General features: G+C 44.2%; 1 protein-coding gene and 1 pseudogene across 1 annotated transcript in view; both read left to right on the top strand.

Moving 5' to 3' along the window:
* DNAH9 (dynein axonemal heavy chain 9) overlaps positions 1 to 22,501 on the top strand; it is a 295,671-nt gene extending 273,170 nt beyond the window's left edge. Inside the window, exons 67-69 of the mRNA XM_087825845.1 lie at positions 3,043 to 3,225; positions 14,873 to 15,262; positions 22,274 to 22,501. Coding sequence (XP_087681971.1) covers positions 3,043 to 3,225; positions 14,873 to 15,262; positions 22,274 to 22,501 — 801 coding nt within the window. The remainder of the gene's footprint in view (positions 1 to 3,042; positions 3,226 to 14,872; positions 15,263 to 22,273) is intronic.
* Positions 18,089 to 18,851, top strand: LOC107544607 (small ribosomal subunit protein uS3 pseudogene; annotated as a pseudogene).
* Positions 22,502 to 25,127: the final 2,626 nt, after the last annotated feature.

Here is a 25,127-nt window from a genome sequence, read left to right as displayed (position 1 = left end):
GCTTCAAAAATGGGTAAACTATGCGCACCCGCCAAACTAGGAAAACCTATTAGCACCACAGATACCGGGAAACAGGCAAATTTTGTGAATCTACAAAGGGCTCCTGCACCTGGGAAAAGAAAGAAAGAGAAGAGAGGAGGGGAGGAGGGACCCAACTAAATTCATAGTAACTGGCCAGAATAAAACAAATGGCCAATTAAAATATTCTCGGTGTCACTCAGAACTAAATGAAGTTATGTGAAATATCATTTTTTACCTAATAGTAAAGATTTTTAAATGGGGTTATACCCAGTGAGGAGGGCCTAGGAAAACAGGCACCCTCATCTCTGCGGGTAGAGGTTTAAGTTCGGGAACAATTTGACCACAGTTACTAAAATTTAAATTGTTCATATTTTTACTCATAATTCTATACATAGGAATTCAATCAGTGGGAACACTCAAAAGTGCACAGATTTTATGATTTATGTGTTGCAGGATTGCTTATAGCAGTAGAAATAATAAACAGACCAAGTATCCAATAAATAACACAAACTATGGTCTGCCAAAATAGAGAAATAAGATATACTAGTTTTAAAAAAAACTAGGAGCCTGGCTCAGCAGTTGAGCGTCAACCTAGGATCCAGGCGACCAGGGTTCGATTCCCGGTCAGGGCACATGCCCAGGTTGTGGGCTCCATCCCCAGTGGGGGGCTTGCAGGAGGCAGCCGATCAATGACTCTCATCATTGATTTTTCTATCTCTCTCTCTCCCTCTCCTTTCCTCTCTCTGAAATCAATAAAGATATATTTAAAATAAAATAAATAAAATAAAATAAAATAAAATAAAATAAAATAAAATAAAATAAAATAAAAAAGGCAAATCCATATGTACTAACAAGGGAATGGGTCCAAGATTTATTATAAGGTGGAAAAATCAAGTTGGAAAAGCTACGTGCAGTATGAGTCCATTAGCGACAGAAAGAAAGTAAGAAAGTAGGGGCCGGAGGGGAAAGGGAGGGAGGAAGGAAGAATGACAGACGTGATAAATATGGGGAGGGAGGGAGGGAGGGAGGGAGTTACGTGCATTGAAGGCTGCCTACAGAAATTATAAATCCCACAATCAGCAGTTAGTGGTTTCTCCCCCCTTTGAGGGAATAGGCAAAATTGTGGGAGGATTTTTCTTCTAATATTATATGGGTCTGTGATGTTTAAATCTTTATGGTGAGCACTTACTACTTTCCCCATAAGTAAAAAGGGCAGAGGTTCACCTGTTAGATAAAGCGGATCACATCCCTTGCAACCCACTCCTCCCATCGGCAGGGGCCATTGGGCTTCTCTGAGCAGAAGAGGGACTTGTGGCTGTCCCTAACCGTCCCCACCGTCCTCAGGCCCAGTCTCCGCCTGCTCCGCGGCCGATCAGTGACAGAATAGAACTGTTTCCCACACTCAGTGTATTTTGGAACAGTGCCTCCAGACGATCTTTTCATCTCTTTGTGAATAGTGTCCAAATGGCAGCTCACTGTTATAGGACTGTTTCTTCAAATTCTGCTCCAGAGACAGAAATATGATATAATTTTAGCCATTTGTCTTCCGCCCTAGCAGCAGCTTTCAGGTACCATTAAAATTCCATTCCAGCTTCTGCTCTGACAGCACCAGAGACCCATTTGTGACAGGGTGATGAGTTCTACTTTCTTTTTTCTAACATCAGCTCTTTTCCTAGAGAATGTATTATATGTTAACAATACAAGGCAAAGTGAATATTAATAATCCTTTACATTTATGTCATTTTTTTATAGCTTTCAGATGCTGCCACATTCATCAACTCATCTGATTTGATCTTTGCCTCAGCCCCGGGAGTTGGGGGAGAGGGGACAGGTGGAGAAAAACACTCTTAGAAATCTTTATAGATGCAGAAAATTGAGACCTAAACGGCTTGCTAAAATTCACATGTGTGGTGCATAAGCAGAACTGTATTAACTCAGGCATGGTTCTCTGGTGGCAAGCAACAGAGACCAATTGAGCTGAAATAGGCAAGAAATAGCTCACATATCAAAGGAATCCTGACAAAGAAGAGAAGTGGACGGTCCTCTCAGGACACTTCATCCTGGCAGTGGCTCCAGCACTTTCTGCCCCTGAATTCTAGTCTTGAGATTCAAATTTTCATGTGTCTGGAAAAAAAAAATCTGATGGGCCTACTTGGGTCACAGGAGGGCTGGGCCTGGGCACTGTGCCCCAAAACAATGAGGAAGAGGTAATTTCATAAATGAGCTAGGGACCAGTCAAGAAAAGATGGGGAGAGAGACTACGAACAGATGAAAACCATAGACATCCACGCTTGCACCTGAGGACCCAGGAGGCTGCACTCCCTCTCGCTGGCTCCCTCCCTGGCTCCATCTTTTTCTGCTGGCCACACGTGTCATGTCTGCACTTGTTTCATTTTTCTTTCTCTGCTGACAGACCTCCTGGGCTTACTCATTTACTTCAAAATGGCAAGCTCAGCCTCCAAATAAGCCAGTATCTCGGTGCCTCAATTCCCATTTCCAGGAGAGAGACCCTGGTGGCTCTAGCTCCCCTGGTCTAATTAGCTGACAGTTTGTGTGCCAAAAGGAATCATGGGGTGGGGAAGGTGGTTTGCATGATAGATGGGGGTGCTTCTTCCAGGACCTGAGGACAGAAAACCTCAGTGCAGCCTTCAGGAAACTCAGAATGGAAGATATACACTAGCTTCGTGGGGTCCAAAATGACCATCCTTGGTCCAAGTCTGTCCTAGGCCTTTCTAGTTTGTTTCTCACAGCTAACTGTTTTAGTCTCTGCGTTTCCCCAACTCCCAATTCTTGGAAAGGCAAGGCATCTATGTTCGTCTTTTTAAGCTGGTTGCACAAGTCACAGCCTATGAAGAGGCCATCCATGGTTGGTCCTCAACCCCTGACCCAGTTGACCTAAGCAAGTAGGCAAGAGGATGGCCAGGGATGGACTACTGGCACTGTTGGTTCCATATTACAGGAGGACGGAGACCTTCTGGAGAACTAGGGCCCCCTCTTAGCTCTGTTTCCTGTGTGCGGCAGGTCAAGGCCCTTCTGGAAGAAATACTGGAACGGCTAACAGACGAGTTCAACATCCCGGAGCTGATGGCCACGGTGGAGGAGCGCACGCCCTATGTCGTGGTTGCCTTCCAGGAGTGTGAGCGGATGAACCTCCTCACCAGGGAGGTGCGGCGCTCCCTGCGGGAGCTGAACCTCGGCTTGAAGGTGGGTGAGGTCTTGGGTGGGAAGGGCATTGCCAGCTGGCCCCCTTGAGAACGCGGCACCGGGGACCCGGGAGCTGGAGAGCAGTTACCCTGCAGCAATCTAAATGCCCAAGAAGGCGTAGTTCCCAGGAACTGGAGCCTGTTCGTGCTCCAGGGAGGGTAACACACAAGCTCTAGACACCGAGCTGTGCTGAGGTTAGAATGAGCTACGACGGGCTGGTCGGCACGCGTGGGCTACCCAGGAGACTGCAGGCTGAATGACAACCAAGACAGACGTCTTGACATCCTGGCGTCTTCTACTGACATAAGTAAAATACTTTCATATGAGGCAAAAAGGTGTGCTAGATAGAAGTAGGGTTCTAGTCTGCTCGAGATCAGCTCCCGCTCTCCCAGTTCCTCACCGTGTGGCCTTAAAGTGACTTAAATCTCACTGTGTCTCAGTGTCTTCACCTGTAAAACAGGGGTGATGGTCCTAGTTCATAGGGCTTTAGAAGAATTCAATAAATTCATTGACGTAGAATGTTTGGAATAATGCCTAGCATGTGGCAAGTACCCAAAGTATCAGCTGGAAAGTCTTATCACCCCATCAGGGGAAGGGAAAGAATTTTAATCTTTTACAACCTCAAGGTTGTTGAAAGATCCAAAGATCTGCAAGATCAAAGGTTGCACAAGCTGAGGTTTCTTGTGAGCAATGAAGGAGTCTAGTATTTCCACAACTGTTCGCCTAAACGAGATTACTTTATTTACCAGAAGGCGTATGTCAAATACCTCGCACAGAGCCTCACAGATACGCATTGTCGTAACCGTTCGCCTGGCTAATAGGTAAATGGGAGGCCTGCTGCCTTGTGGGAGAAGCTGGGAAGGTGACTGCTTGTCACTTTACATCAGCACATTTGGTAAGAGAATTATGACGCCACAGAGAGGGAAAGAAAAGGCCCAGTTTTGCAGCCAACAATGAAAAGTCGGCCCGGCCCTGGATGTCGGGGCTGTGGTGTGCTGCCACCTGGAGTCTGGCTCTTGGAGTTACTCAGCCATGGTCACATGTGCATAGGAAAAACAACCGTGAGTTCCTTCTCATGCAGTCACATAGAAAGTGCAAAATAAATTGCAAAATCTAGGTTAGTGGGTTTCTTAAAAATCTGTTCATTTCCCTTCTCCCCCAGTAAGGATGAGACGGGAAGGGATGTTGAAGACTTGGACGATGTTTGGTAATGTTTCCAAATTGGGCACCAGCTTGTAATGAAATGAAATGCAAAATTTCGTGGGACGATCTGAAACGTAAATAAGGCCCTTGCCCGTCACGCCCGCGGCTCCGTTACTGTGGCAGGCACGTACATGTGGTGATTATCTGGAGGGGGCTTCTTGCAGCCTGAGCGTAGGAATCCCGCGATCTGGTGCAGCCTCACCCATTGGGCTCTCTGTTCCTTCACTCGTTTTCCTTCCGAGAGCCTCGCTGCGGTCAGGGGTCAGGAATGGCAGAGAGTGGCCGGGAGAAGATGAAGGGGGCAGGGAGGGCCTTCTCTGCTCTTTCGGTCTAGGCAAGCTTTGGGCAAGTCTCAGCCCTCTGTGCCAGAGGGGAGCCTTCCTCTCCAGAATGGCAGCCTTGGAAAAACAAGCATAGGGCGGATTATAACAAGAAAGAATCAATTCAGTGCACATAGAGAGATGTCTTTGGAGGAAGAGTAGCATTATGACAGGTGGTGACAAGAAGAGTCTTCCAGAGCCTCCCAGCACAGGAACCCTAAGGCTGCTCTAAGGTTTCGCCTGCTTTGGCCCGAGAGAAGGGTCCACGCCAGTGAGTAATAGCGATATGGTGAACTTCAAAAGGTGGCCGGCATTCACAACGACCCAGAGCAGTAAGGACAACTGCATATCGCCTTTCCCTTTTGTCCCTCTGTAAGCTGGAGGACAGACAGAGCGATCTCCACTTAAAAATGTGGTCATGAAAAACAAGTCTCACTAAAGAAGGTCCCCAGACTGGTCTGGTCAGCAGACTCCCTGGGGGCTGCATCGCTGTACACACTCCCGTCTGCACCCCCCAGTCCTACCAGCCCCTGGAAACCTGCATGTTTAACCAGCAGCCAGGCAAGTCTTGTGACGAGTCCAGCTTGTGAAGCGCAGCGTTAAGGCAAGTAGGCAGAAGGAGAGGCTGGGCAGACGTCTTCGTGGAGAAATGAAGGCCCAAGGGGATGGCGGCATAGTTCAGAGCAAGGAAAGTTTTTAAGTCTGTGGAAGAGAGAGCTGAGCTTGCAAGAAATGAGAGCAGGAAAGAAAACCGCAGAAGGGACTGCCTGCGACAGGAGGGGTTCACAGAACGGCCTGACAGGAGAGGGAGATGTGAGGACCCCACTGGACAGTCCAATAAACGAAGAAGTGAGAAACTCCTCAGCTCCAAGCTTCCCGCCAGAACACCAGTGGGGCAGCGTGACTGGCCCCGCTGACCAGCTTACCTGGCGGGGGCAGCGAGGAAATTCTCATTGAGCTGCTCCTTTTCCTTCCCTTTCCTTCTCTTCAACAGTCACCTTAAAGTTCTAGGAGGATTTGAGGTGGAGCACAGGGGGACATGGGACAACTTAATGCTAACTGGCAGAATAAACAGGCAAAGCCAAATGCACTGCCCAGGCTGGGCACTAAAGTTTGAAAACATCTAATTTTTAAATCATTAAACCAATACTCTTGGCATTGATGATAAAGAAATTTTTATTTGTAGTCATGCACAATTGGATGGATTGGAAGCCATAATGCTACCCAAAAAGTGTTAGCTGAACTGAGAGGCCCTGATGACTGAGATCTCCAAGCACACAGCACACAGAAGTGGTAAGAAAGGCAGGGTGGTCACCAGGAGAGGTCAGCTAGCCACAGCCATGCTCCCACAGAGGAATTCCCTTGGGAATTCACCACAGTCAGAAACCTGGCTCTCAGCCTTACACAGTGAAGAACCAGGCCCTGCCTGTATCTGAGAGCTGGCTGGTCAAAAGTACTGACTCCCACTAACCCAACGCATAAACGTCTGATGTACAAAACTCCCACAGGCCAATTTATTCTTCACAGTAACAACGAGGTATAAATTTCAAAGGGCCATATACTGATGGCAGCCTATCCAGAAAATTCTCTGCCTATATAAGAAAACTACATGAAACTTCAAATTCTTAGACCTGCACTGTACAATACAGTAGCTACTAAAGACAGGTTAGCACTTGAAATGTGGCTAGTCCACACTGAGATGCGTCATAAGCTTAAATGAAACACCAGATTTAAAAGATTTTTTAATGTAAAATATCCTATTAATAATTTTTATATTGATTGCATATTGAAATAGTGGGTATTTTAGATATATTGAGTTAAATAATATATATTATGAAAATTAAGTTCATCTGTTTCTTTTTACTTTTCTAAATGTGGCTACCAGAAAATTCAAAAGTGCCTGCACAACTCACATTTGCAGCTTGCATTATATGTATTGCAGTTGGGATGTGCTATCTGAGATGGAGCTGTGGCCAGCCTAGAATCTGGGCAGGGCTGAGAACTATTTTTTATTATTCAAATGTTTGATGGCATTTTCCCTGTGCTTCAGTGGCTGATTACCCCTTCTGATTGACAAAATTTGTTTCTAAATATGTGAAAAATGTTTGAACGTAAAGTCCAGCTTGCTGACTTGGAGAATTACTCCAGCTCTTTTACTCTGATCCACTGTGTGTGGACTTAACAGCACAGGTCTGAGAGGCGTGCCGTGCTTTGGCCCTATAATGATTTAGTCACCACTCAGCAGGCGGCTGCCCCAGCCCAGATGCCTTCAATCTTCTGGCCACACTCCATCAGAATCCCCAGGTGGATCAGAATCTTTGAAATCCAGTGTTTCATTTATGCTTTAGAAACAAATTTTGACAATCAGAAGGGATAATCAGCCACTGAAGCATAGGGGAGAAGTCTGATGCCATCAAACATTTGAATAATAAAAAATAGTTCTCAGCCTGGAAGCCAGCCTGGAAGGGGTGGAACCCATATCATTCCTGCCTCCCTCCCCATCTCCCCACCTCCCGTGTTTTATACAAATGAAAGCTGATTGCAAAGACCATCTTCATCGGCAGGGAAAAGCAGACAGGAGCTGACCCTCAGGACAGGGTGCAGCCAGCAGCCTCTGAAGAAGGAAGCACATGGGAGTTGCTGCTCCTGTAGATTGATGTCAGCCGCACGCCGGCAAGCCCAGAGCACCAGCATCAGGCGCACCAGCGGTGCCCCTTCCAAACAGGCCGTCCTGGCCCTCCAGAGGCTGAAATTCTGAGGTTTGGACAGGAGCCTACGAATCTGAGCTTTTAACAAGCTCACTGACTTAAAGCAATGAAGGCTTACCAGAAAAATAAGGCTTTTATTCTATATCATAGCAAAGAAAGTTTCTGAGAGCACTTATTTATAGGGATGAATTAATGGGTAAGGTCACAGCCAGACAGCCCCCACATCCACCATGAGGTACCCCCATCCTTTACTTCTCCGAGATTTTCCTGAAATGCTGACAGGTAGCAAGCAAGTCACAGGAGCCTGAAATGGGTCATTTTCTCAAGAGCAGGATTCAGTGTTTTCTTCATAAGTTTTCTGTTTGTTGACTGTTGACCTGGGACCTGGGGCCTAGGGCCTGGGACCTGGGACCTGGGACCTGGGACCTGGGACCTGGGACCTGGGACCTGGGACCCAAGCAGGAGGAGCCTGGCCCCCCTCCATCAGAATGTGGAGAACTTGGGCTTGAGCGAATGGAAGCAGGAGTTCCTATGCTAGCACAGCTTGAGTCTAAGAAGGGCCTAACTGCCCAGAGTTGCCACAGAACTTCCCGTCTGCCCACTCCAGCCTCCGCCAATCTGACAGCATCTTAGTAAACTGATTTTTTCTGAACACCTTTCAGGAAATGCTGTCCTAGAGTCTGTAGATATATTGCTCTCCTAAGAGAGGGACACAAGGTACACTAGGGGAATCCAGGGCAGCGCTCTCTCATTTCTCCTGGGCCCCTCCTCTGAAGATGAGTCATTTCCGCTTCTGCTCCAGGTCATGGGAACATCTGAGCTCAGAAACAGAACCACAAGGCCAGTGATCTCTTCTTTTCCCAGCCCCTGCTTCACTCTCAAACTGACAAAACCTAAACGATCGCACCTTTTCTAAGGCTCCATCACTCGTACATTCAACTAGTAAATGCAAAATCATTGTCACAATAAGTTATAATCATATATAAGCAGATGTGAGCAATTTTTAAGAAAGCCAAGTTACACATTTTAAGTTCCTCTGTTATCAAAGTGATTTCGGGTTTCTGAAGGGTGTTAAAATGTAAGTATTGCATATATTTTTCATTATCAGATTTTCTTTTTAGAGCATTTTTGGGTTTACAGCAAAATTGTGCAGAAGGCACAGCGCATTCCCAACACCCTCTGCCCCCTCCATGCACAGTTGTCCCCACGATCCACAGCCCACCAGACGGTCCGCTTGTTACAACTGATGAGCCTGCTGGGACTCATCACAGTGCCCCAAGCAGGGACCGTAGTTTGCATTAGGGTTGGCTCCTGATGCTCTGCATTCGGTGGATTTGGACACATGTGTCATGACATGTACCCACCATCCTGGTGTCTTAGAGAATAACTTCACTGCCCTAAAAACCCGCTCTATTACGTATATTTTAACCTTAAGCACGTCATTCCTTGTTACAGTGGAACTCGGAACTCGGAGAAGTGGGTGCTCAGGTGACAGCGCTGTGTCTGAAGCGGCACATGGTTGTAGGAGGCCTGGTGGCACGGAGTAAGGGTGGACTCAGCCGGGGAGAGAGCCGGGACCACGGGACTTCTCTGTACAAGCAGATGGCAGCGGCTGGCAGAGCCGGTCCCGTCTGTCTATCCCTGTTTGTTTCACTCTGCCACAGCCCCAGGAGGGGTGCCAAAGGACAGGGACATTGCATCCCACTGTTTCCAGTACTGCCGAGCCAGTTCTGCTAGTCCATGTCATGGGACGACTCCAGGACGGGGGACACTTACTCCCAGCAACCCACGCGGCAGACAGCATTCACCTGCACGGCACAGTTCCATAGATGCACCCAGATTTAACAAAACCCCACATTTTTTCAGAAAATCTAATTTATTTTGCTGTATTTTTTATAAAAGCATTGTATAATCATGTAAGTAAAATGGCCATTGACAACTTCTTAGAATTTTTATGTTAAAAAGAAAAATAAGTAGGGCTTATATCTTTTAAAAAAAAAAAAAAAGTCTATTGGACTTTATTTTTTTGTAATGAGTCTTGATATGTCTACATGTCTTCTTAACTACAGTGTGGCAAGCAAGTTTGTACAACAGTATACCCAATGACATATTTTATTAAATTGCAATATAGAGGCCCTGGCAGGGTGGTTCAGTGGTTAGAGCATCATCCCGATGCACTAAGGCTGCAGGTTCAATCCCCCATGAGGACACATACAAGAAGCACTCAATGATGCAGAAGTAAGTGGAGCAACAAATCAATGTTTTTCTCCCCCCTTCTCTCCCCTCTCTCTCTCCCCTTCCTCTCTCTCTCTAAAAATCTATAAAATAATTTAAAAAAAACAACAACACCTGCAATATATAGGATTTTTAACATAGCCCTGGCACAAACACACATACAGTTTACATTGCCAAACAGAAAACTCAGCCTTTCTGTTTAGACCTGATTTGTCCAATAGAACTTTCTGTGATGATGGGAATGTTCCATCTGTGCTAATAAGCTCACATGTGGCTATTGAGCATGCAAAATGTAGCTACTGTGACTAAGGAGCTGATATTTAATTTTATAATTTTAATTCACTTGCACTTAAATAGCTCTTCAGTTGGACTAAGGGTTATTGGGTTGGACACAGTAGACCTAAAGCATCTGTGTAGAATGTGATGTAAGGCCCAAAACAATGGGTAAGGACTTGCCCAGCAGCTGTGTCCTCTAGGGAGAATATCAGGTAGTTTTTCCAGAAAAAAAGAGACCCTCATCCTGCCCCAAAGATGAATCAAAGCCCCGCCCCACCAAATGGTTTGCAGCTCTTAAAGGCCCTGGTTTCAGTCCATTGCAAATACTCCTCCCATTGGCCTCTCTTCCGACTCTCTTCTCTGGCGTGTATTAGTCTGTTCTGGCTGCCGTAACAAAATACCACGGACTGGAGGGCTCACGCAACAGACATTATATTCTCACAGTTCTGGGGGCTGGAAGTCCAAGATCGAGGTTCTGGCTGATTAGGTTTCTGGTGAAAGCCCTCTTCCTGGCTTGCACAGGGCCACCTTCTCTCTGTGTACTCACATGCCGGGGGAGAGGGAGGGAGGAATATTGAGAGAGAGACAGAGATTGATCTTCCTCTTCTTTCTTATAAGGCCATCAATCCTATTAGACTAGGGTCTCCCTGATGACCTCATTTAACCTTAATTACCTCCTGAAGCCCTATCTCCAGTATAGTCACATGCAGGCTAGTTAGCGCTTCAACACACAAACTTCAGGTGACACCATTCAGTCCATAGCAGGGGTTTCTCACCTGTCAGCTCTGAGGGATGTAGCTGCCCCCACGGACAAGTTGCTGTACTAGCCTGACTGATGTGGACCCAGTGGTTCCGGCCCCTACCCTCTCCACCTTCCCGGGCTCCATGGCGCGCCAATGCATCCTGTCCGTGGCTTCGCCTTGCTTTGCCCCTTTATCACTTTCACTCACCTGATTAAGATTCTCTTTGATGAATGAGCGAAGGGAAGTAGCTACAAATCTGCAGGGCACCGGGACTGTGTCCTGTTTATGGGCATCACCCACTGTGTTTGTTAGAAAAGGAGAGTTGAGAACCGCCGACTTGGGCCTGCCAACCCTCCCGCCTCCCGAGAACACACTGGGCTCGGCCGCTGCCCCCTGCATGACGCAGGCCCCCAGGCTGTCAGGACACATCTCTGCCACAGCCATCCCCTAGCCTCCTGGCACAGCTATGGCTCTTCCCATCTTAAAAACACACCTGTAAATGTACCCTATGCATAAGCCTTTCTCTGGCCGGTACCACCTGACCGTGTTCGCTGTACGCTTCCACACCTGCGCCACACAGAGACCAAGCTTCGTCCCTGGGTCAATGTGCTGGCGTGCCTGTACCTCTGGCACTGCTCAAGCCTTTCCACAAATATAAACTCTGTTTCCTCAGTTAAACTGTAAACTCATCAGGCAAGAACTCTTCTAATTGTTATACATTTCTGGGAGGAAAAAATTAGTGTAGCCCTCGCTGTGTTGCTGTGGGTCTAAGTGCAAAGGTGATGTAGGGAAGGGGCAGGGAGGTCAACCAGCCACCTGCACCCATTCACTCCTCAGCGTGTGTAATTTGTGTGTTCGCACTGCAAATACTGGGCAGCCTGTGAAGAATTCAGTGTGCTTGCCTTTATAAACCAGGGATTTAGACAATTGCATGCACGGTTATCAGTCCATTAAGAGTCCTTGGCTTGGATTATTCTCGATGGCTTTAAGTTTTTCAATAATTCCTTTTCCACATTTAGAGTTCTTTTTTTGGCCCAAACAGAGATAGGCTCTGATTACAAAAGAAAAATTTTACAATTGCAATAGTAACTTTTGTGAAGTATTGAAATGATGCTTAAAAGTGACTTATCTGGTTTTCTTTTTGTGGCCAACAAAACAGATTTACCTTAACTAGAAAACTAGACAATATATGAAAAATGTCAGTTTTCAGATATCAGACAGGTGCCACAGCACTGTGATACTTGAAAGAAACAGGGAAAGTTTCCCTTCATTGAATGAGCCCCTCATTGCACAAACTTACTATGGGGAAGAAGTTTCAGGAAAGAGCCCCACAGTTCTGCTGAACTGAGGAGACAACAGAGTTTACAGAGGCCAAGGTACAGTTTGCACAGTAGAATGCCTAAGGCAGGGAGCTGCACGGAGAAAGAGCTCCAGAGATCTGCAGACACATCCCTGGAGACTTTGGCTGGCTACTGCTCTGCACACGAGTAAGAAAAAACTACCTGAAGCTTGGAAAGACCATCAGAAAGGAGCAGTGAAAACGACTATCAGAGCTCACACAAAGCTGAGAATAGATTGTGTTCCCAGTAGTCAGAGAAGAAAAAACTCACACAACATATGATATCAGGGAGGATTCTCAGTGGCACAGCTAAATTGGACCTAAACTAAAAGCTGGTCCAGACCCTCCTCTCTTCCCACCAACACACTCAAAGCCAAAATGCATGCTTCTGACAGATTCATTGTTTTCGAGTGAGTTAACTACAGGAAAAAATAAACTCTAGCACTCTTTAAAGGAATACAGCAAAATCCAGCACTCACTATGTAAAATTCACAGCATTTGACATGAAATAAACAAATGACAGGCATGTAAAGAAGCAGGACAATATGGTTCATAGCCAGGAGAAATGCTGATCGGTTGAAATGAAGCAAGAAATGGCAGAGACGATGGAATTAGTAGACAAAGACGTTAAGACAACTATTATGAGTTTGCTCTATACGTTCAAGAAGATAGGAGGAAATAAAAACATGATGAAATAGAAAACAAAGATATAAAAAAAGACCCAGTGAAATACATGGAGATGAAAAATACATTATCTGAAATGAAAAAAAAAAAAACCCACCTTTGGAAGATAACAACTAATTAGGTGCTGCAGAAGGAAAAATCAGTAATGATGAAAACCGAGCAATAAAACTGTCCAAACGAGGGGCAAAGGAAAAAAATACTGAAAATAAGTAAATGAAGCATCAGTGACCTCTGGAATAATGTCAGGTCATCTAACGTATGTGCAATTGGAGTCCTAGGAGGCAGGGGAAAGTAGACAGAAAAAAAAGTACTTGAAGAATTAAGGCCACATTTCTGCAAATTTTATGAAAACTAAAAGCCCACAGGTACAACAAGCCCCATACAACAAGCCTAATAAAAACTATGTAAAGATACTTCATAATAAAGTTTCTAAAACCCAGGGGTAAAGAAAAATCTTAAAATCTGCCAGAGGAAAAAATTTAAAATATATACAAAGGAGCAAAAAAATGACAGCAGTTTGTAGGAAGCTATGCAAGCAGAAGACAGTAAAGAGATATCTTTAAAGTGCTAAAAAAAAAGTACCAAAAATATTCAGAAAGGTCACAGGATACAAGATAAACACAAAAATTAATAATATTTCTATATACAAGTAATGAAAACATAGACACAAAAACTTGAACCACTTTAACAATTCAAAAATCGAAATACTTATAAAACTAATAAATAAATGACTTGTATGCTCAAAACTATAAAACACTGGTAAAAGAAATTAAAGAATATATAAATAAATGGAGGACCATACAATTGTTCATGGATTGTAACAACACAGTAAAGATGTCAGTTCTATTCAAACTGATATACAGGTTTAATGCAATTTCAATAAAAATCCCAGCAAGAACCTTTGGTAGATACAGAGATTATTCTAAAAGTTATATATAAAAACAAAGCAACTAGAAGAGTGAAAACAATTTTGAAAAAGAAGAATAAAGTAGGGAAAAGTAGTTTACCTAATTTCAAGACTTATTACAGCATATAGGTACAGTAATTAAGACTGTGTGGTATTGGAGGAGGGATAGACACCCAAAACAGAATAAAAAGCTGGGAGGGGCTGTTATTCTGGCCACCACATAGACCATGGAATACTACTCCGTAATAAAAAGGAATGAACTATTTGGTATATGCAAAAACATGGATAAATTTTCAGAGAATTATGCTGAGTGAAAAAAGGCAATCCCAAAGGGTTTCAAACTCTATGATTCCAATGACACAGCATTCCTAAAAAGACAAAATTACAGAAATGGAGACTAGGTTGGTGGTTACTAGGGGCTACAGAAAGGATGAGACGGGAAAGGTTGGCGGGACTACACAAGGAATCCTTGTGGTGATGTAAATGTTTTGTGTCTGATTGTATCGGTATCGGTATCCTGTTTGGCCTATTGTACTATAGTTTTGCAAGATGTTTCCATTGGGGGAAACGGTCTGTATTTTTTCTTAAAACTGCATGTGTATCTACAATTATCTCAAAATAAAAAGTTTATAAATAAAAGCAGAGGGAACACTGCCCAACAAATTTTATGAGGCCAGAACTAACTTCATACCAAAGACATTACAAGAAAAAAGAATGAGAGATTAGTATTCCTCATGCACATGAGAAGTCAAGGACTGAGGATCTATATTCCCTCTAATCAAAGATTTCCTTCAGAAATCTAACTATTAGGCAACTTTCAGGAACCCTCTTCCAATGGCTAGATGAAATTTGTAAAGAAAGGTTTCTATTGAAAACCATCTCCAAATTAAACTTACCCTTGTGTGTCTAAGCTGCATGAAAAAGCCTGCGGGGCTGCTGCAAGGCCGGCGCAGAGCCATGGAGGTCAAGTTTGAGGGCAGGGTTGAGTCAGCCTGGAACCCGCAGGTGGTCTGAGGCCCGCAGTGGACCGGGCCTCTACCGCCAGTAGATAGACGTAGACCCCGAGATCGCTGGGCAGGGAGAGTTTTGAAAGACTAGCCTCTGAGACAAACCTGTGTCACCCACCTCTGGGGTCATCTCCTGTCTTCCTGAGGGCAGGAGCCGGAAGTCCCTAAGGCTGGTTGTTTGTGGGAACTTGCCCCTCACCTTCTCCTCTCATTCTTTGTCTTCAGGGGGAGCTGACCATGACCAGTGACATGGAGAACTTACAGAGCAACCTGTACCTGGACACGGTGCCAGAGCCCTGGGCCAGGCGGGCCTACCCTTCCACGGCAGGCCTGGCCGCCTGGTTTTTGGACCTGCTCAGCCGAGTCAAGGAGCTGGAGGCTTGGATGGGTGACTTTGCAATGCCCTCCACTGTGTGGCTGACGGGCTTCTTCAACCCCCAGTCCTTCCTGACGGCCATCATGCAATCCATGGCCCGCAAGAACGAGTGGCCGCTGGACCAGATGGCCCTGCAATGTGACGTGACAAAGAAGAACAGAGAGGAATTCAGAAGCCCTCCTCGGGAAGGAGCCTACATCCACGGCCTCTTCATGGAAGGTGCTCGCTGGGACGCACAGGTAAGTCCCGGGATGAGCCACGGGACATCCTCTGGGGGCTGATTAACTACACACTGCCTCCCATAAAGTGTGATTACTAAAAGGGATGCCCCTGAACCTTTTGACCTGGATCATCTTTCCTTGAGGCTGACAAGCCATTTTTATGCCACCAGGGACCGGGCAAAGAGCACAGGCTTGGCAGAGTGAGAAGGGAAGAGTGGTTAAAAGCCACAGCTCTGGAACCAGGCAGGCTGGATCCGATTCCGAGCACCATCATTTAATTCTGTGACCTGGGGATATAAGTCTACTTCTCCAAATCTCAGTTTACTCAGCTATTGTGTGGGGAAATTGAGTTGCCGTGAAAATGAAATGAGTTCATGTGCAAGACACTTGGAACAGCTCCAGGCATACAGGGAGTGCTCAGAAGGTGTTGGAGTCAGCTCTATCTGCTGCTGTGTAACCTGGGGTATCATTTCACCTCCCTGGTCCACTCTTCTCATTCATGAGCTCTAGGAGGACAGGAATCCCTTCAGCAAAGGGGAGCCAGTAGATAATCACTTAAAGTGATATTTTGAAAGGATTCCTTACTGAAGACTAATAAAAATTCGAGTCATCATAAGATTGGAGATGTTTATAATGGATAGAAAGCTGGTAAACAAGCACAGACGACTGAGATAAATGACATAAACAAAAATGGATAACTCTAAACAAATTTACATTTGTTATACATGTGGTCTGGAAAGAGTTCTCAGTCAAATATCCCACTTGGCAAGTGACACTAAACTATTCTTAGCAGTCAGTATCAAGATAATGGGGAAAAACTGTTAGAAGGTCTAGAAGATCCTAGAAGGCCATGTAAACTGACATGTAGAGCTATCCTGGGTTGAATAGTGTCCCTCCAAAATTCAAGTCCACCCAGGACCTCAGAATGCGACCTTATTTGGAATTAGGGTCATGCTAGAGTAGGACCTAAATCCTCAGTGTAAGAAGGCCATATCGGAGACATAGAAAAGAATGTCCTGTGAAGGTGGAGGCAGAGATTGGAGGGCTGCATCTGCAGCCCAGGGAATGCAAGGATTGCCAGCAACCACCAGAAGCTAGGAAGCGGCATGGGACAGAAGGAACCAACATTACCTATACCTTGATTTAAGACTTCTGGCCTTGCCCAGCTGGTGTGGCTCAGTGGTTGAGCATTGACCCACGCACCAAGAGGTCACCAGTTCAGTTCCCCATCAGGGCACACATGCCCAGGTTGAGGACTCCATCCCCAGTAGGGAGGGTGCAGGAGGCAGCCGATCAATGTTTCTATCTCTCTCTCTCCCTGTCCCTTCGAAGCTCTCCCTCTAAAATCAATAAAAATTTATTTAAAAAAAAATACTTCTGGCCTTCAGAGCTTAAAAGAATACATTTCTGTTGTATCAAGCCACCAAGTCTGTGGCAATTTGTTATGCCAGCCCCAGGAAGCCAAGCAGGAGCCAACAGAAAGGACAGTAAAGTGGAACAGTGTTTTTAAACAGTCTGAACCTCGAGAAGGAAGCTGACTTCCCTCTCTCTAGCTGAACGCTGAACGTTTGTATAAGATTCTGTTAGTGGAGATCACACGTGGATTGTATTAGGGTAGGGTGGTGCAGGGAGAGCCAGAGCTAGGATACCAAAAACACCAAAATGAGAGAAGTACAAAGAAATAGGAAAGAAGCTCCAAAGGAATAGCAGTGGCACTGTTGAGGGAGGATATTGATTCCAATCACCTACCTCCAATTCTTCATTACCTTGTTTCTATGTACTAATAATAAAAACTTTCCAAAAAGCAATGCCTGCCTACCAAAAACTCTTGTTCTCACAGCATCTGTCCCAGAAAGATTTTAGCAAAAATGTAAGAGTAAGGATGTCCAAAACCCTCTCCTCCGTAAAACAGTGAGAGCATTGGCCAAAAATAATTTGTCAGAATCACCATTTTCAGAACTCTGGGAATTAAACAAAGGCTTTTAGCAATCCAAGGGGTGTTTATTGAGAGAAAATGGCTGAATCTCACTAAGAAGAGCAAGCTTTGTGGCCTTTTAACTTGCCCTATTTCCATCCCTTCTCCCCCAAACTCTGGTACCCTTGACATCCAACAGACCAGTCACAGTGAAAAGAGCAACCTAGCAGCCACTGGAGGGAGCTGTAGTGTCTTTGAAGCCGCATTCCCGGAAAACTGTGATTATTTTCCCTATCTGGTGACTTCTTGGGAGACCCCACTCACAAATTTTTCTTTACTTGCCCTGAGTTGGAGCTCACTCAGGGCAATAGCCTTTCCTCAAGGGCATTTACTGTTTAACACTGAAGCTTGCCTGAACAAATAACAGGATGACTAAAAAGCTTAAAAGGAGAAGCTGGGAAATGAGAAACTTCCAAAATGTTCCTGGAAACCTAGAAGGCCATGGCCATATGCAGAGATGTGCACATGCCCAGGGTGATGCACTTGCTCAAAAAACACTTGAGAAGGCCATAAGCTCTCACCTCTAGCTAACCTCGAGGCTCTCTGCAAGCAGGAAGGAATGCTAAGGCAGAGTTTTAAACTGCCTGGCTGAGCATTGAAGGCATGCCCCCAATACACACACACAACCCCTAAGCAAAGACTGTGAGATTTATTGGTTCCAGGTTTTTTTTAAAAAATCTGTGTGCAATTATCTGCTGACCACTAACTGAGCAGGACAATTCTGTGGCCACACATGAAAAAGAATACAGATTTTAAAGAATCAGTTCAGAAGAGTCACTAAACAACAACAACAAATGCTATGGAAGGAGATCTGATTTCCAGAGTTTCCCCATTTTATTATTTAAAATGCTCAGTTTTCACTTTTCCTTTCGGCGGTGCACAGTGGCAAGATGGTGGGGCAAATTTCCAAGAAGAGGAAGTTTGTTGCTGATGGTGTCTTCAAAGCTGAACTGAATCAGTTTCTCACTCAGGAGCTGGCTGAAGATGGCTACTCTTGAGTTGAGTTCTGAGTTACAAACCAACCAGGACAGAAATTATTATTTTGGCCACCAGGATGCATAATGTTCTTGGTGAGAAGGGCTGAAGGACTCAGGAATTGACTGCTGAGGTTCAGAAAAGGTTTGGCTTCTCTGAGGCAGTGTAGAGCTTAATGCTGAAAAGGTGGCCACAGACGATCTGTGTGCCATTGCCCAGGCAGAGTCTCTGCATTACAAACTCCTAGGAGGCCTTGCTGTGTGGAGGGGCTGCTATGATGTGCTTCAGTTCATCATGGAGAGTGGGGCCAAAGGCTGCAAGGTCATGGTGTCTGGGAAACTCTGAGGGCAGAGAGCTAAGTCCATGAAGTTTATCGATGGTCTGATGATCCACAACGGAGACCCTGTTAACTACTACATTGACATTGCCATGCACCATGTGCTGCTCAGGCAGGGTGTGCTGGGCATCAAAGTGAAGATCGTGCTTCCTTGGTACCCAAGTGGTAAGATAAGCCCTAAGAAGCCCCTGTGTGACCATGTGAGCATTGTGGAACCCAAAGATGGGATACTGCCCACCACTCCCATCTCAGAACATTTTCACACTTCTGGTGGAAAGCCAGAGACACCTGCCATGACCCAGCCAGTACCCACAGCATAACAGGGTCTCCTTGGCAGCTGAATCTAGAGTCTTGATGTTGTTCTATAAAGACCTTTAATTTTAAAAATTTAATAGATAAAAAAGTAAAATGTTCAGTTTTCAACAAAACATTATAAGATATGCAAAGAAACAAAAAGGAATGGCCCATACACACAGAAAAAAGCAGTCAACAGAAACAGTCCTTAAGGAAGTCAGAACCTGGACATACTAGACAATGACTTTTAATCAGCTATTTTAAATATATTCAAAGAACTAAAGGAAACCAGGTCTAAAGAGCTAAAGGGAAGTATGTGAACAGTGTCTCACTGAATAGAGAATATTAATGAAAAGATAGAATTTATTTTTAAAAAAATAGTAACTCTGCCCTGGCTGTGTGGCTCAGTTGGTTGGAGCATTGTTCCATATACCAAAAGGTTGGGTGTTCAATTCCCAGTTCACGCACATATGGAAGACAACCAATCAATGTTCTCTCTCACATCAATATTTCTCTCCCCCCCCCTTCCCCTCTCTCTAAAATCAATAAGCATATCCTTGGGTGAGGATTAAAATAAATAAATTAATAAATAAATAATAAATAAATAAATAAAATAGTAACTCTGGAGTTGAAAAGTATAATACCTGAAATAAAAAGTCAATAGAGGAATTCAACAGATTCCAGTAGGCAAGAATCACTAAACTGGGAAACAATCAATTGAGTTTATCCAATCTGAGAAACAGAAAGCAAAAAAAATGAAGAAAAATGAACATTTTGGAGACCTGAGAAACACCATAAAGCATACCGACATATGCATAGTATGAGTCCCAGAAGGAGAGAAGAGAAAAAAGAAAAAGTATTTGAAGAAAATAATGGCCAACACTTTCCAAATTTGATGAAAAATATTAATGTGCACATCCAAGAAGCTCAACAAAATCCAAATAAAATAAACTTAGATATCCATACCTAGATATGTTTAATCAAACTGTTAAAACATAAAGACAAACAGAGAATCTTGAAAGCAGCAAGAGAAAAGCAATTCATAACTTACAAGAGGTCCTCAATGATGTTAGTTGCTGATTTCTCATAAGAAACCATGAAGGCCAGAAGGCAGTAGAATTACATAGTCGAAGTGCTGAAAGAAAAAGACCATCAGCCAAGAATTCTATATCCAGCAAAAATATCTTTCAAAAATGAAGGAGAAATTAAGATATTCCCAGATTTATTTTTTATATGAAAGAGACAATTAATTACTAGCAGACTAGCCCTACCAAAAATATGAAAGGAAGTCTTTCAGGATGAAAGGAATGGACCCTAGACAGTAACTCAAGTCACATGAAGAAATAGAGTACCAGTAAAGGTAATTGCATATGTAAATATAAAAGACAATATAAGTGAATTTTTGCTTGTAACTTTTTTTCTCCTGTTTGACTTAAAGGACAACTGCATAAAGCACTACTTATATATCTGTGTTGATAGGCATAAAATGTATAAAGATGTAATTTGTATGATGAAAAAAATACAAGTTCTTAGGCATAGGAAAGGGAAGGAATAGAACTATATAGGAGTAAAGGTTTTTGTATACTACTGAAATTTAGTTGGTATTAACCTGGAACAGATTTTTATAAGTTAAGATTTATAAACCACTAAGAAAATAATTTTAAAATATAGTAAAATAAATAGCAAGGGAATTAAAATATTATACCACTATATATCGATTTAATACAAAAGAAGGCATTAATGGAGGAACAGAGGATCAAAAAAGACACAAGACATATAGAAAACAAATAGTAAAATGGCAGATGTAAGTCTTACCTCATCAGTAATTACATAAATAAATGGATTAAACACTAAATTTAAAAGGGAAGGAATGACAGAATGGATTCTTTTATATGATCCAACTATATGCTCTCTACAAGACACAAACTTTAGATTCAAAGACACAAATAGCTTGAAAGTAAACAGGTGGAAAAACCATGCCATTCAAGTAGAGAATTCAATCATAGTAATTGGAGAGGTCAACACCCCACTATTAATGGTGATTGCGAATGGTTACGGTTTCCTGGAGGGAAATAAAAATGTTCTGAATCACAAAGTGATGATTATACATTAAAAAACACTGAACTGTACATTTTTAAAGGGTTGGTTTTATGGCATGTGGAGAACAAAAGTTCTACCCCGGCTCCCACTGCCATAAACATTCAGTTGAGGGGGATGGGAAGGGGGTTTCCCTTAGTTCTGTCACTCATCATGCCTCATATTGGCCTCTAACAGAAGTTAAAAGGTGCATCCCTACCTTTCAATACATTTCATAGAAAATAAACCAAACTCTATTCATAGCATAAGGGGCTCAGAGTCACCTGGACATACTCAAAGAATCTGAGAATCACTCAGTATCAGCATTTTCCAAAGTATGTTTCATAAAACACTTGTGCAATAGGAAATGAATAGGTTGCAGAGAAAAGGGTCCTGTTGTCAAATAAATTTGGGAAACACTAGGTTAAGTAAAATTACACTGTTTTCTGTACTGCTAGGGCTTCTCCTTGTCTTCAGTATCCTGTAAGGCTGCAAGTCCAGGGCATGGTAGAACCATTTCTCAAGCTTATTTGATAAGGAACCCTTTTGATCCTCATGACATTTCTCAGGACTAGTAGGAAAACTGCCCTAGAAAGCTCTATTGAGACATCTCAGAAAGCCATAGAGAGGCTCCAACGGGAAAGCTACAAAAGGACAGGTCCCTGTTCCATGAGTAAAGATAGAGCATAGCTTCCTCGGCTCAAAAGTCAAAATGCTCTAGAGGGGGGATGAGGTCACATAAGGAAGTGGAACAGGACATAACCAAAGTCTTAAAATCTGCCCAGCCGGCATGGCTCAGAGGTTGAGCATCGACTTAGGATCCAGGAAATCGAGGTTCGATTCCCAGTCAGGACACGTGCCTGGATTTCGGGCTTGATCCCCAGTGGGGGGCATGCAGAAGGCAGCCGATCAGTGACTCATCATTGATGTTTCTATCTCTCTCTCCCTCTCCCTTCCTCTCTGAAATCAATATTTAAAAAAAAAAAAACTAAAGCATTTGCTGATAGATGGCTTACTCATCTTTAAATCTCCAGCACCTAACATGAACATCTGGCAAATAGCTACATGCAATATGCTTATGAAATGAGTTAATCAAAAAATAAAACTAGGAGAGACTCAGGCTTCAAAGGGATTAATTTGTATATGAAAAATATCAGCTTTTGGAACCCTCCTTCAAAAAGTGATTTAGGCGAGAAAACAGTATCAGATGCATTCCACCGTGGGTTGTTGCAAGTACCTGTGAGGGGGTAGGCGTAACTATGGCAGCCAGCCCTTCCCAGTCTCATCTCCTGGATCTTCTGCCAGGAGAAGGCTGGCTGGCTGAGCGCTGGGTCTGATCTAAGCATGGCTCTTCTTGTGTTCTTGCCCTCAGGCTGGGGTCATTACGGAGGCAAAACTAAAGGATCTGACACCCCCCATGCCTGTGGTGTTCGTCAAGGCCATCCCTGCAGATAAGCAAGATTGCCGCAGTGTCTATCCGTGTCCGGTGTACAAGACTTCTCAGCGGGGACCCACCTACGTATGGACGTTCAACCTGAAGACCAAGGAGAACCCATCTAAGTGGGTTCTAGCTGGAGTAGCTTTGCTTCTCCAGATTTAGCTTCCTGCAGAGCCACTGAGAGGACAAGCTGGGCTGGAGACTGCCCAGAGGGACAAGTGGGGGAGGCGTGACCACAGACACAGAGACAAGAAATCATAAGCGCTCACAATTCTGTATAATTTTAAGGAACTCGGAGAGAAGTGCCTACAGGGAAGCTGAGCTGGAAGAGTGTGCACCTAGGAGCTAGGGGGGAGGCACCTTTCCTAATAAAGTGATTTATTCTTCAACTGTGTCTGGTCCAGGCTTTGAGTTGCAGAGTCATAAATGACCCTTGAGAGCCAAAGAGAAACAGGCCACAGACACGAGCCCTGCCGCTGTTGCGCGGCACTGTGCTCAGTGCGCCAGCTCCCAGCTACTCCACAGATGCGCAGCACTGGCATCACCCATAAATCAGTCTGCGTTTCAACAAGCTCCCCAGGTGCTTTGTATGCACGTTATGGTTTGAGAAACATTACTCTGGAACAGGAGTCACATTTTCTATAAAGGATAAGAGTAAATATTTTAGGATTTGCAGGGCATATTGTTTGGTTGCAACTACTCAATTCTTCCACTGTAGCCCCAAAGCAGCCATAAACAATATAGAAACGAATGGGCGTGGCCACAAACAAAATTTTCTTTATGAAAACAGGCGGTGAGCTATATTTTGCTGATCACTACTCTAGAGGATAAGAAGAGTGTATATACAGATACATATGTACATATATGGTGTCCCAAAATAATGTACACACACACTTTGAATAATTATAAAGGCAGTGTTATTAAAATACATTTCATTTTCAAAACTGACCTATCAGCTGTTAAAGGGTGTATATATTGTTTTGGGACACCCGGTATATCCATCCTTAATTCACACATCCATTCAATACATTGTTATCTAACATCTATTTGCGGAGAACACAACTGTAAATAATAGGTTGTTTCCTGTATCTCCATCAGCCATCAGATCGAGAGGAGGGACCCAAGGAGAAACCCTTCACCTAAGGCTGTTTAACTTAGTTTTCTAGAATTTATTCTGTGGAATGCATTTTCACTGGGAGCGTAAGCAGTTCCAGTTTCATGAGTTTTAAAGAGTTCTATGGGTAGGCTTCTTTGGTAAGAAGAGTCCAGGAGGGCCGAGTATCCTTTTCAGCATCACTCTTCACACATATCCTTGCAGAGACTTTTCTGGATTGAGCAGACATCAGAGTCCCCTTGGAGGGCTTGTTAACACAAAGATTGCTGGTCCCCACCCTTTAGAGTCTACGATTCAGTAAATTGCCAATGCTGCTGGTCCGGGAACCACTCTTTGCGAACTCCTGATTTAGAACATAAATACCCATGCCCTGGCTGGTGTTGCTCAGAGCGCTGGCCCACGCACCAAAGGGTCGCAGGTTTGATTCCCAGCCAAGGGCACATACCTAGGTTGTAGGTTCGATGCCCAGTCCCGGTTGGGGAGCTTGCAGAAAGCAACCAATAGATGTTTCTCTCTCTCCCCCACCACCCTTCCTCCCTTCCACTCTCTCTAAAAATCAATGGAAAAAATATCCTCAGGTGAAGATTAACAAAAAATAAAATTAAAACATAAAAACCCAGCCCTGGCCAATGTGACTGTTGGCTGAGCATCCTCACATGCTCCAAAAGGCGTAGGTTCGTTTCCTGATCAGGGCACATGCCCATGTTGTGGGTTCAATCCCCAGTCGGGATGCATGCAGAAGACAATCAATCAATGTTTCTCACATCTGTCTCTCTCCCTTCCTCTAAAATGAATTTAATAAAAAACACTTTTTTGCCCGGCCAGGCGTGGCTCAGCGGTTGAGCGTTGGCCTAGGATCCAGGCAATTAGGGTTCGATTCCCGGTCAGGGCACATGCCCGGGTTGCGGGCTCAATCCCCAGTTGGTGTGTACAGGAGGCAGCCCATCAATGACTCTCATCATTGATGTTTCTCTCTCTCTCCCTCTCCTTTCCTCTATCTGAAATCAATATATATTTTTTTTAATTAAAAAACACTTTTTTAAAAGTATTTTTTTAAAAACCATAAAACCCCATCCTACAAACCTCTGCTCTGCAGAATGCAGCATCTAATGCCAGTTCTTTCAGGATTTTCCTGCTTCCTGCCCTGTGGCCCCCACACCCCCTAAGGGCCTTATTCTTGTCTTCATGCTCTAAGGGAGTTAAGTGCCTCTGGAATCCAAGAATTCCAATTTCAGTTTGGTCTCCCCTCTCACCAACCAGTAATGGACTTCCCATTGTGTGCCAACAACTAGCAGTTTCCTGCCTACAGGTTAATGTCTTCAGCTGCCTCCCTCATTAGCATTGTGTCCTGCCCCCCCCCCCCCCCCCCCCCCAGCGAGAACAGTAAAATAAGAGCACACAAGGGGAGAACCACAAAGGAAAGGAGAGGAAGTCTAACTATACAAGAGCAGCCAGCTTCGGGACATGTAACTTTTGAAGATAAGGACAAGTGAGCAGGTTAGATATATGTGTTAATAAGCCTCTAGATATTACTATAAATTAAATCAATATTACTGACTTCTTCCTAACACCTACAAGCAAAATTATGTCATAAAGATAATTTTAAAGCACAGAACACTTTGGCAAAAATGGTAGCCTAAGTGGGATGCCAGTAGAAAGAGGGGCAGCTTGAGG

Source organism: Miniopterus natalensis, chromosome 17 (genome assembly GCF_054644295.1).
Source record: "Miniopterus natalensis isolate mMinNat1 chromosome 17, mMinNat1.hap1, whole genome shotgun sequence".
NCBI classification, from domain to species: domain Eukaryota; kingdom Metazoa; phylum Chordata; class Mammalia; order Chiroptera; family Miniopteridae; genus Miniopterus; species Miniopterus natalensis.
Note: the sequence above shows the minus strand (reverse complement) of the source record. Positions and strands in the feature narration are given on the sequence as shown.